The following is a 13,422-nucleotide window of genomic DNA, read 5'->3' as shown; positions in this document are numbered from 1 at the left end:
TTAACTGCCGAGGAAATCTGAACATAACCAGAACGCAGAAACTCAGTTTTCTTCATTCTTCAAACTTCTTCCAAACCATCCAACTTCTCCAACTTCTCCAAATTCGTTTTTTCAGCAAAATCAAGTGCATCATCTTCATTTAAACACAAGTAAGTATGTTGACTCATTTTTAATCATAATGTTAGTTTGGGTAGGTTTTTTTTTAAAAAAAAATGGTAGTTTTCATGTGGTTAGGGTTGATGTAGGAATTGAATTTTTTATGAGTGCATGTAGTTTATAATTGAATGTAGTTGGTTTAATTGATGATTGAATGATGTTAGGGTATAATGTGGGTTTGAATGGTGGCAAATGAACACAATTTGAATATGTTTTATACTTTGCACACAAAGTGTTTGATAAAATGTGTCAATGACAAATTTATTGATTATTTAGTTAGTTTAGGTATTGGATACAATCTTGATTGTAATTTGAAAAAATGTATGTTGAATTAAGTTGAATGCATATTGAAAAAGTGTATATAGAATTAGGTTGAATGTGTATATTGAATTATGTTTAGTTTAGGTTGAATGTGTATGATAACGCATTTGATTTTTTACGTTTGAATGTTAATGATAATGTGTATGATAATGTTTAGGTTTAATCAATGTCTTTATTTTGGTAAAGTGGTTTAATGTGAAAGCGGTTTAGTTTAGGTTATGTTTAGGTTGAATGTGAAAGTCTAGGTTTTGTTTAGGTTTAGTGTTTGTTGATAAAGTGGTTGAATGATATAAATTTTTTATTTTTATTTTTTGTAGATATGGCCGATCAGGACCCCATTGATCCATCGAAGATGATTGGTGGTAGGCGTGCCATGACTCAGAGCCACCGCAGGGAGAGGCAGGGCGGCCACATCCCAAAGAGGGGTAGAGGTCGAAGAGGAGATGGCTCAGGAAGCTCTCAGGCTACACAGCCTGAGGAGTCACATGTTGTTAACCCGTCACAGCCTGTTGACCAGACTGGGGTGTGTTGAGACAAAATCCTTATTTGATGTTTTAAAGATTACAAACATATTATATTTATTTAATCTTGTTATCTACTAATTCGTTTTTGTGAGAATTTGTTTCATGAGAATGAAATGAGAACGTTCTGGCGAAAACGATGAAAATGGAACAGTACATCAAAAGCGAACAAGTCTGCTCAGCAAGAAAGCTTGGCTGATTATGTTTACTTGGGCCATAAGAAAAGCTTTAAGCCCATTTGGAAAAGTAAAGCCCATTAAAAGGATAAGATCACATGGCTTACTTAAGCATGACATCACTAGAGCAAAAGGACATGACATCATCAGAAGTGGGCTGCAAGTTATACAGCTCATCACAGCTGGTTATCTCATGCGCAAGCAAAGCAACAGTGCTTTCTAAGTCAGGCAAATCAGAAAGAACATTCTGAGAACGTTCTGGCTATTTTAAAGAAGAAAAGAGAAATCAATTGAGACTTTGGACAGCTATCAAAAACGTGTCCAACAGCTCTATTTTCTCCCTTGGTCACCAAGACACTCCTCACCTATAAATACAAGGGCCTTTGAAGGTCATAAGCAAGAGTTTTGCAAGCTAATATCTCTCAAAGTGAAAATCATCACTACAAACAAAGCTCTTCACATACAAAGCAAATTCCAAGCTCTCTCACTATATCTCTTGGATCATCTCTCTTGAATTTGCCTCTTGTAAAACTCAAACAAAGATTTGAGTATTTATTCGATCCAAACAAATCTCTTCATACAAAGAGTGTTGTATTTCTCAAAGTCTATTGGGCTTAATAGTTTTGAGATAGAAAATTCCAACCTTTCTTTTGCTAGTGTGCAAAGAATTGTATAAGCCTGCTGAGGTTGATAATACAGAGGTTACGGACTGATCTGGTGTGATCAAGAAATTGTAGTGCTAGTCAGAAGTTTCTGTTAGCAAGAAAACTATAGTGGATAATCTCACACGAGGTGTGGGGACTGGAAGTAGCCGGGTTTGGTGAACCAGGATAACTCTCCTGTGTTATTCTCTCTCTCTCTCTCTCTCTCTCTCTCTCTCTCTCTCTCTTTATTTAAAGTTACACAACACACACACATTATTTTATTAATCTCCAGAACATTCTGGTCCTTGCTAAAATAATCTTTTAACTTAACTTCATTTTTCTCATTCTGTTTATAATCATTCTTAAGAACGTTCTGTTCTAATTCAATTAATTGTTATATACTCTAATCTTGATAAACTAACATTCACCAAGATTATTCTTGAGTATATAAATCTAAAATTAAGTTTCAGGAATAATTTTTAAAAGGGTCACAATTCAAACCCCCCCTTTCTTGTGACGTTTATTGCTACTTCAATTGGTATCAGAGCCCGGGCTCTACAAAAACACCTAACAAGTGTTGGAGAAAAAAATTCAGGAAGAAGGCAATGTCAAAAGAAAAGTATATACCAGAAGGTCTATCATGCACAAGACCACCATTCTTCAATGGAAAGAACTATTATTTCTGGAAAGGAAAAATGGAACTATTCCTCAGATCCCAAGACGTGGATATGTGGAAAATAATCACAAATGGAGAACACATACCTATGACAACCGATGCAACAACAAAGGTGGAGACACTCACACCAGAAGCATCATGGTCAAAAGAAGATAAAGAGAAAGTACTTCTAAACTCTAAAGCTCGACTCTTTCTATCATGCGCACTAAGCATGGAAGAAAGTGAAAGAGTTGATGAATGTGTGACTGCAAAAGAAGTGTGGGACACTCTAAAAATTCATCATGAAGGAACTAGCCATGTAAAAGAAACAAGAATAGACATTGGCGTAAGAAAATTTGAAATCTTTGAAATGAACGAAGATGAGAACATTGATGAAATGTACTCCAGATTCACATCTATTGTGAATGAATTAAGATCACTTGGAAAAACTTATACCACTCATGATCGGATAAGAAAAATCTTAAGATGTCTTCCAAGCACATGGAGACCCATGGTAACTGCAATCACACAAGCTAAAGACTTAAACTCTTTAGCTCTTGAAGATCTCATTGGGTCATTAAAAGCTCATGAGACGCTGCTGCAAAATGATAAACCATCAAGGAAAGGAAAGATGGTTGCTCTCAAAGCATCTCAAAGTGTACAAGAAGATGTCTTTTCACAAAGCGAAGAAATTAAAGAAACCAATGAAGAAGAAAACATCCAAGGTGAAGCAGAAGACGAACTAGCTCTCATCACAAAGAAGATTCAAAGAATGATGAGGAGAAGAGATCAAATAAAGAAATACTTTCCTAACAAGAAAGATAACTCAAAAGGAGAAGTTGACAAAAGTCAAGTAACATGCTTTGGATGCAACAAATTAGGACATTACAAAAACGAATGTCCATTAAACAAAAAGAGTCAGAAGAAATCTCCTTACTCAAAATCAATGTTTACATGGGATGATCTTGAAGAATCAAAAGATGAAGACACTGAAGCCAACATGGTTCTAATGGCAGATTCAGAAAACGAAGAGGTAATTCTTATCAACCAACCTCTAGTATATAAAGAGTTAGAAAATAAATTTGATAGTCTTTTATTTGACTCAAATTTCTTAACAAACAAATGTCACTCTTTACAAAAAGAAATTTCTGAGTTAAAAGAAGAAAAAGAGAAACTTCAAACTTTGAATAATGATCAAAAGAAAATCATTCAAAGTCTACAAGATTCTTATTTTCAAGCAGCTGAAAAATTAAAAACTTTTGGAAAAACAAAACTTCCTGAAAATTCTAAAAATGAAAATGTTATTCTTAAAAAGGAAGTCAAAGAACTTAGAAATGATCTTTCACAGTTTATAAAATCAACAGAAACATTTCAAAAAATTGTAGGTTCACAAATGGCAGAATTTGACAAAACTGGTTTAGGCTTTAATCAAATATATGAAAAGGTTCTTATACCACAAAAACTAAAATGTTCTTTCTGTAATAAAAGAGGACATCATGAATCAGTCTGTTTTCATAAAAAGAGAAAACTAGAAGAACCATCTATCTCAGAACATTCTCCAGAACATTCTTTCTCATTAAAAAGAAAAGAATGCTCATATTGTAAGAGATTAGGTCATCTAGAATTAAACTGTTTTCTCAAGATTAAACATCTTGAGACCAAAGAAACTAACCTCAAAGGACCCACATCTTCATGGGTACCTAAGGAACCACTAACTCAAAATGCAGGGATCCTCACAAGATGCAAGAACAAAGCCATGGTACTTGGACAGTGGTTGTTCTAGACACATGACTGGGGATAAACAATGCTTCATCTCCTTCACAAAAAAGGAAGGAGGTCTAGTAACCTTTGGCAATAATGACAAAGGACAAATTAAAGGTAAAGGTATTATTGGTAAAAAAGACTCTGCAAAAATTGAGGATGTTCAATATGTTGAAGGTTTAAAACACAATCTACTAAGCATAAGTCAATTATGTGATAGTGGCTTCGAAGTTGTTTTCAAACCTAACATATGTATTGTAAAACATACATCCTCAGGTAAGATTTTCTTTACCGCTTCTAGAAAGAAAAACCTATATGCTTTATACTTAGATGATATTCCAGCAGAAACATGTTTTATGACACTTGAAAAAGATAAATGGATTTGGCACAAAAGAGCTGGACATATAAGTATGAAAACTATTTCAAAAATCTCCAAACTGGATCTTGTAAGAGGACTTCCAAAAATTGATTTTGAAAAAGATAGAATATGCGAAGCTTGTACAAGAGGTAAACAAGTTAAAAGCAGTTTTAAAACAAATGATTTTGTTTCAACTAAGAGACCTCTTGAACTACTTCACATAGATCTATTTGGTCCTGTTAGAACCGCCAGTCTAAGTGGAAAACAATATGGGTTTGTTATAGTTGATGATTTTTCCAGATATACATGGGTTCTATTTTTGAAACATAAAGATGAAGCTTTTGAAGCATTCAAAACTTTTTGCACATTAGTTCAAAATGAAAAAGAATCAAAAATCATTTCAGTAAGAAGTGATCATGGAGGAGAATTTGAAAATGCTTTCTTTAAAAACTTCTTTGATGAAAAAGGAATTTCTCATAATTTTTCATGTGCAAGAACTCCACAACAAAATGGAGTTGTTGAAAGAAAAAATAGAACACTCCAAGAAATGGCAAGAACAATGTTAAATGAATCAAATGTAGAAAAATACTTTTGGGCTGAAGCCATAAATACTTCTTGCTATATCATAAACAGGGTTTCAATTAGAAAATTTTTAAACAAAACCCCATACGAACTCTGGAAAAATATAAAACCTAACATCTCATATTTTCATATTTTTGGATGTTATTGTTATATTTTAAATGATAAAGAAAATCTAGGAAAATTTGATTCAAAATCAGATAAAGGAATATTCTTAGGATATGCAACAAACTCCAAAGGATATAGAATTTATAATTTGAAAAATCAAACCATGGAAATAAGCATGCATGTTATTTTTGATGAGTTTGATGACTTAATAATCAACAAAGAAGATGAAGAAGAAATTCCTCAAAAAGAAAGTAATGATTCTCAAGAACATTCTTCTCAAGTTCTTCCAAAAAGCTGGAAAACCGTCGGTGATCATCCTCCTGAACAAATCATTGGAGACACATCTGATGGAATAAGAACAAGACGATCATTTATGAATAATGATGTCAACATGGCAATGATCTCTCACATTGAACCAAAAAATATACAAGAAGCAATATGTGAAGAATCATGGGTAAAAGCCATGGAAGAAGAACTCTCTCAATTTGAAAAGAATGAAGTATGGAATCTTGTTCCTAAACCTCAAAATCAATCCATCATTGGAACAAGATGGGTATTTAGAAATAAACTAAATGAAGAAGGAAAAGTTATCAGAAACAAAGCCAGATTGGTAGCTCAAGGGTACAATCAACAAGAAGGTATTGATTACGATGAAACCTTTGCTCCGGTAGCCAGGTTAGAAGCAATTAGAATTCTTCTTGCATATGCATCTCATAAAAATATTAAATTATTTCAAATGGATGTCAAAAGTGCCTTTTTAAATGGATTTTTAAATGAGGAGGTTTATGTTCATCAACCTCCTGGTTTTGAGAACACAAACAAACCTAATCATGTGTTTAAACTCACAAAAGCACTATATGGTCTTAAACAAGCTCCTCGAGCTTGGTATGAAAGGTTAAGTACATTCTTAATCAAAAATGATTTTTCTAGAGGAAAAATTGATACAACCCTTTTTAGAAAAAATGACAAAACAAATTTTTTAATTGTTCAAATTTATGTTGATGATATCATATTCGGTTCAACAAATGAAAAAATGTGTGATGATTTTTCAAATCTCATGCAAAGTGAATTCGAAATGAGTATGATGGGAGAATTAAGATTCTTTCTTGGCTTGCAAATTAAGCAAGAATCAAATGGCATTTTTATTTGTCAAGAAAAATATATAAAAGATCTTCTCAAAAAATATAAAATGAATGAAGCCAAAATAATGGCAACTCCCATGCATCCAACATCTAATTTAGATAAGGATGAAAATGGAAAAACCATTTCTGAAAAAGAATACAGAGGCATGATTGGATCTCTGTTGTACTTAACTGCTAGCAGACCAGATATTGTTTTTGCTGTTGGTTTATGTGCACGTTTTCAAACCTCTCCAAGGGAATCTCATTTAACTGCTGTAAAAAGAATTTTCAGATATCTAGTAGGTACTACTGATCTTGGCCTTTGGTATAGCAAAGGGTCTTGTTTTGATCTTATAGCATACTGTGATGCTGACTATGCTGGAGACAAAATAGAAAGAAAAAGTACAAGCGGAGCATGTCAGTTTCTTGGGAATGCACTCATAAGTTGGTCATGCAGAAAGCAGAACACTATCGCTCTGTCAACTACAGAAGCAGAATATGTGTCAGCAGCCAACTGTTGTTCTCAAGTTCTCTGGATTAAAAATCAACTTGAGGATTTCTCAATAAGGTACACAAATATTCCAGTATTTTGTGACAATACAAGTGCAATAAATTTATCAAAGAATCCCATTCAACATTCAAGATCAAAACATATTGAAATAAAACATCATTTCATTAGGGATCATGTTAATAAAAAGGAAATTGAATTAATTTTTGTTGATACAAAAAATCAATTAGCTGATATCTTTACTAAACCTTTAGTTGAGGATCACTTTAATTTCATTAAAGAAAAATTGCATATTATTCAAAATCCTTGCAAAAGGTCAAAATAGGAAGAGTCTCTCTTCATCAGAATGTTCTGAAAACATTCTTTGAAAATCTGTCTCCCAAAGACTGGCTTGAGGGTCACGCCTCAACCTTGTCCTTTCAGCTTAGTTCTATTTAAGCTAATCTCTAGGTAAAAATTTAATTACCAAGAAATCTCTTACAGCTCATTAATGCTCTTGTCCTCTCTCTCATCATTAAACCACTAATAGTCACTTCTTACCTTTTTCCTTCTCCCAAAACCGGTTTTCACTTTTTCTCTCTAAACTCCCACTCTCTTCCTTCTTCAAACCGTCTCTTCTTCTTCTCTCAACCACCATTTTCTCCATCACAAAATGGCTCCTCATCTCAGGAACATGACCAAAAGGAAGTTGCCTCCCAAGAAGGCTAAATCTGCTCCTAATCCAAGACCTAGAAAATCTCAAAGGCTTCGTTCTGCAGTTGGAACAAAGAAAACCAACAGTGTAGACACAACTGTACATGATATCTCTGATTCAGATGAAGAAACTGAACCAACTACCCCTTTGGCTGAGAAAACTCCTTCTCCTCTTAAGCCCAAACCTAAGAGTAACAAAAAAGTCTTTCTGATAAAGACTATGAACTCTCTTCAGATTATTCTCCAGAATGTTCTCCAAAGCGCAAAAATCCTTCAAAACAGAAGATCATTCATATCTCTACAGGAAAGAGAGTACCTCTGTTTGATCATTCTCTGAAAAAGGATTTCAAAGAAAAATGGGGAAATAGGTCAATTGGAATTGGAAGGTATTATGATTTTGTCAAGCTGGAAAAAGACAAAGTCGTTCTTAAGGAGTATGTTGATGAGCAAGGCTGGACCAAATTTCTACAGCTTCGTGAGAGACACTACCCAAAGCTTGTCCAAGCTTTCTATTTCATGGCAGAAGCATACCCTGAGGAAAGCTTAATAGTGTCTAGGATTAAGGATGTTGAGATACGTCTCACTCCACAGGTAATCTCTGATACTCTTGGTATCTCAAATTCTGGTCAAACTGTCTTTGGTGATGATTGGTTTGAAAAACTTGAAGTCAATTCTGAAAATGTTTACAAACTCCTTTTCAAACCAAATGTCACTGAGTTTGTTTCTTCAAACCTTTTGCCAACCCCAAAAATGCTGAATGGCATAAGCCAACATTGTGTCTTGCCTAGAAATGGTAATTTTCAACATGTTAGTTCAAATGATCTCTTGGTCATGTATCATCTTTTAATAAAAGAAAAATTGAGTCTTCCTCATATCATTATTCATAACATGATCAATGTTATTCAGTCTCGTAACAAAAAGTCTTGTCTGCCATATGGAATGGCTCTGACCAAAATCTTCATTAAGAATCATATTCCTTTTGAAGGTGAAAAATTTGTTTTTGAGTATTCTCAATTCACTCCAAAAAATCTGAGTCACATGAAGCAGGAACCTGTTGATGAGCCTCCTTCTGACCTCAAAAGAAAGAGGGAAGATGGGTCTGATCTGCAGAATCCAGTTCCAGAAAATGCTTCTGATGAACACTGCAATCCTCTAGAACGTTCTTCAGAACGTTCTCCTGTGATGGAGGAAGATCAAGAACTGCTTGAAAACTTTGGCAATCATGCTTCTCTGTCAAAAGTCAAAGCTTCAGAAATTCTTCAAAGTTTCACTGAAAAAACCCCAATCACAAAACCTTCAAAATTGTTCATCTCTCCTCAAAAGCATGATTATTCTGCTTTGTTTCAATCTGACTCAGTGGACAAATTCTTTGTTCCACAAGCTTTTGATTCATCTGTCCAGATGGACTCTCTCAAGTCTCTTCAAACTAATCTCTCTTTTCCTTCAAGATTCAATGAATCTCCTTCAATGGCGCAAAGGATTTTTGAGCACAATGAAAGGCCAACCAAAAGGACCAAAGGTTGAGAAAGACTGCAGTAAGACACGCAGTGACTTGACTAGGGTAATTGAAGGGAACAATGCAATTTTGCATTATCTGTCTTGGATGACTTTTGAAATGTCTCTGTCAAGGAAGTGGAAGGACTCCATAAGTGACAAGAATGAGTTTGCTAGACCAGAACAAAACCCATTCCCAGTTCCTATGTATCCCATGTTCATGCCTACTATCTCTTCATCATCTGATGCTTCTTCTCCAATCATTCCACCTACTGCTGCTGTTGCCCCTTTTCATGATGACAAAGGGGGAGATGATTTAGGGGATTATGAGTTAGGAGGACCAGGAAAACAGTTAGGATCTAGGGAAGAATAGATCACTATGCTGCTGTTTATGTTTAAGTATTTTGATGTTTAAAAACTCTGTTTTTATTTCTCTGTTTATGTCTTTTGATCATGATTAACTAAGGATCAAATTGCTGCTAGTATGTGCGCATATGAATGATACCTTGTAATGATCTTCATGATTTATGAATTATGTTGTTTATGTTCTATATTCTCATCTTGCATATTAAATCTTGAATGCATGAATTGAGGGGGAGTTCCTTGATAAAATTATCAAACTCAATTGTCCATAAACAAATTCTGGAAAACTCTCAAAATGGCACAAAATTTTGGTTGCTAAAATTGAGGGGGAGTTTTTAACAAATTTTTCAAAAACTCAAAATCAAAATCAAAATAAATTATAAATGTTTGTCATCATCAAAAAGGGGGAGATTGTTGAGACAAAATCCTTATTTGATGTTTTAAAGATTACAAACATATTATATTTATTTAATCTTGTTATCTACTAATTCGTTTTTGTGAGAATTTGTTTCATGAGAATGAAATGAGAACGTTCTGGCGAAAACGATGAAAATGGAACAGTACATCAAAAGCGAACAAGTCTGCTCAGCAAGAAAGCTTGGCTGATTATGTTTACTTGGGCCATAAGAAAAGCTTTAAGCCCATTTGGAAAAGTAAAGCCCATTAAAAGGATAAGATCACATGGCTTACTTAAGCATGACATCACTAGAGCAAAAGGACATGACATCATCAGAAGTGGGCTGCAAGTTATACAGCTCATCACAGCTGGTTATCTCATGCGCAAGCAAAGCAACAGTGCTTTCTAAGTCAGGCAAATCAGAAAGAACATTCTGAGAACGTTCTGGCTATTTTAAAGAAGAAAAGAGAAATCAATTGAGACTTTGGACAGCTATCAAAAACGTGTCCAACAGCTCTATTTTCTCCCTTGGTCACCAAGACACTCCTCACCTATAAATACAAGGGCCTTTGAAGGTCATAAGCAAGAGTTTTGCAAGCTAATATCTCTCAAAGTGAAAATCATCACTACAAACAAAGCTCTTCACATACAAAGCAAATTCCAAGCTCTCTCACTATATCTCTTGGATCATCTCTCTTGAATTTGCCTCTTGTAAAACTCAAACAAAGATTTGAGTATTTATTCGATCCAAACAAATCTCTTCATACAAAGAGTGTTGTATTTCTCAAAGTCTATTGGGCTTAATAGTTTTGAGATAGAAAATTCCAACCTTTCTTTTGCTAGTGTGCAAAGAATTGTATAAGCCTGCTGAGGTTGATAATACAGAGGTTACGGACTGATCTGGTGTGATCAAGAAATTGTAGTGCTAGTCAGAAGTTTCTGTTAGCAAGAAAACTATAGTGGATAATCTCACACGAGGTGTGGGGACTGGAAGTAGCCGGGTTTGGTGAACCAGGATAACTCTCCTGTGTTATTCTCTCTCTCTCTCTCTCTCTCTCTCTCTCTCTCTCTTTATTTAAAGTTACACAACACACACACATTATTTTATTAATCTCCAGAACATTCTGGTCCTTGCTAAAATAATCTTTTAACTTAACTTCATTTTTCTCATTCTGTTTATAATCATTCTTAAGAACGTTCTGTTCTAATTCAATTAATTGTTATATACTCTAATCTTGATAAACTAACATTCACCAAGATTATTCTTGAGTATATAAATCTAAAATTAAGTTTCAGGAATAATTTTTAAAAGGGTCACAATTCAAACCCCCCCTTTCTTGTGACGTTTATTGCTACTTCAGGGTGGAGTACCTGAACTATCAGGATCAGGTACATCATGATGTGACGGATGGTGGATATGACCAGGATCATATACCACAGCAGCAGGATGCAGTAGACGAGGATGACATTGCAGCAGCTGCTGCACCGGAGGTGTTACCTACGGACCCTCCATTTCCTGGTGGACCGGAGGACCTGTCATTGCTCCACTCTTATGCCGATCATGTGGCTTTGTCACTCTGGTATAATTCAAATAATGTAAGTGTATTTATTTTAAATGTTTTTTCTTTATGTTAAAATATTTTCTTTAATTTAAATGTGTGTTTGTTTAATTATTATATCCAGTTTTATATGTGTTTTTTTTTTATTATATTTTGTATGTTTAATTATTATATCAACCTTTATATGTGTTTTTTTTAATTATTTTTCTTTATGTTTAATTATTTTCTTTAAATGTGTGTTTGTTTTAATTATTATATACACTGTTATATGTTTATTTTTTTAATTCTATTTTTTATGTTTAATTGTTTTGTTTATATGTGTTTTTGTTTAAACCATATTTATTTTTCTATTATTTCAGGTTCGTAAGACCCGCGTGCTTAAACCGATTAATCATGGGGCCTAGATTCTCACTCTCGGACGCCCTAACGCGAATGAGAATTGGTTTTGGGATGCGCTTCAGCAGAGCGGGCTACATGATTTGGTATACTTGGGGTACTCCACCGTGCCTCATGCACTGCTGCTGACTTTATGCGAGAGGTGGCATCCGGAGACCAGCACCTTCCACATGCCGATGGGGGAGATGACTGTGACATTGGATGATGTCGCATGTCTGACGCATCTTCCTATTGAGGGACGGATGTTGGCTCATGGGAAGAAGATGCCCAAGCATGAGGGAGCGGAACTGCTGATGACGTATCTGGGTGTGTCCCAGAATGAGGCTCAGAAGATCTGCAACCAGGAGTACGGCGGGTACATTAGCTACCCGAGGCTGAGGGAGTTCTATACCTCGTACCTTGGTAGGGCCAACGTATTGGCGGGTACGGAGGATGCTGAGGAGCTTGAGGAGCTGGAGAGGATCAGGACATATTGCGTCCGGTGTTACCTTCTGTACTTGGTCGGATGCTTGTTGTTTGGCGATAGAAGCAACAAGTGCATCGAGCTGATATATTTGACGACCATGGCGGACGGGTACGCAGGGATGCGTAATTATTCCTGGGGAGCTATGACCCTCGCCTACCTATACGGCGAGTTGGCGGATGCATGTAGGCCTGGACACAGAGCGCTTGGGGGGAGCGTGACACTGCTGACTGTAAGAAAACTTAAATTTTATATTTATGTTAACTTTATTTTTTTGTTAACTTTTATTTTTTTGTTATATTTTTCCATGCGTAATAATTTATAAATGTTATTTGTTTGCTTTGTGCAGGCATGGTTTTTGGCGCATTTTCCAGGGTTTTTTAGTGTTGATCTCAACACTGACTACCTGGAAAACTATCCGGTTGCAGCAAGGTGGAAGCTCTAGAAGGGTCATGGGGAGGGGATCACGTATCGGTCACTGCTCGATCGTATACAGTTAGATGATGTATGCTGGAGGCCGTACGAGGAGCACAGAGAGATCCAGGACTTCGAGGAGGTTTTCTGGTATTCTGGATGGATTATGTGCGGCGTCCGTAGGGTGTACCGTCACTTGCCCGAGAGGGTTTTGAGGCAGTACGGATACGTGCAGACCATCCCCAGACATCCGACTGATGTTAGGGACCTCCCACCGCCTTCCATTGTGCAGATGTTCGTCGACTTCGGCACTCACACGCTTAAGGCGGACGCCCGGGGTGAGCAGGCAGGAGAGGAGACATGGCGGGCGGCGGATGGCTATGTCCTGTGGTACGCTAGGGGGTCTCACCCTCAGATCTTGCCACCTATTCCAGGAGATCTTCCAAGGCCTGCAAATGAAGAGCAGATCATTGCAGAGTAGTGGTAGCGGTATGAGGCGAGAAGCTCGCCTGACACCTATGACATGGTTAGTGGCGCTGTTGCCTACGCTGATGCGCAGTTAGGCCAAGAGGAGGTCATGAGCATGACCCCTCAACAGTGGTTTGAGGCCATGACCCATATGAGGGAGCAGATCGCGCCGATTCTGACCAGGAGGAGAGCCCAGAGGCCGAGGCGGAGGCACCATCAGCAGGATCAGGACCAGTAGTATTATTTTCCTTTTTTAGTCTTATTTTT

The 13,422-nt window shown here is 36.2% G+C and overlaps 1 protein-coding gene across 1 annotated transcript; it reads left to right on the top strand.

Moving 5' to 3' along the window:
* Window positions 1-11,823: 11,823 nt before the first annotated feature.
* On the top strand, window positions 11,824-13,158 carry LOC120579397 (protein MAINTENANCE OF MERISTEMS-like). Its single transcript, XM_039831454.1, has 2 exons — window positions 11,824-12,505; window positions 12,623-13,158. The coding sequence occupies exons 1-2, from the start codon at window positions 11,981-11,983 to the stop codon at window positions 12,716-12,718; spliced, it is 621 nt and encodes a 206-aa protein (XP_039687388.1). The 5' UTR covers window positions 11,824-11,980; the 3' UTR covers window positions 12,719-13,158.
* The last annotated feature ends 264 nt before the right edge of the window (window positions 13,159-13,422 follow it).

This window comes from Medicago truncatula, chromosome 3 (assembly GCF_003473485.1).
Source record: "Medicago truncatula cultivar Jemalong A17 chromosome 3, MtrunA17r5.0-ANR, whole genome shotgun sequence".
In the NCBI taxonomy this organism is placed as follows: domain Eukaryota; kingdom Viridiplantae; phylum Streptophyta; class Magnoliopsida; order Fabales; family Fabaceae; genus Medicago; species Medicago truncatula.
This window is presented reverse-complemented; position numbering and strand designations above follow the sequence as displayed.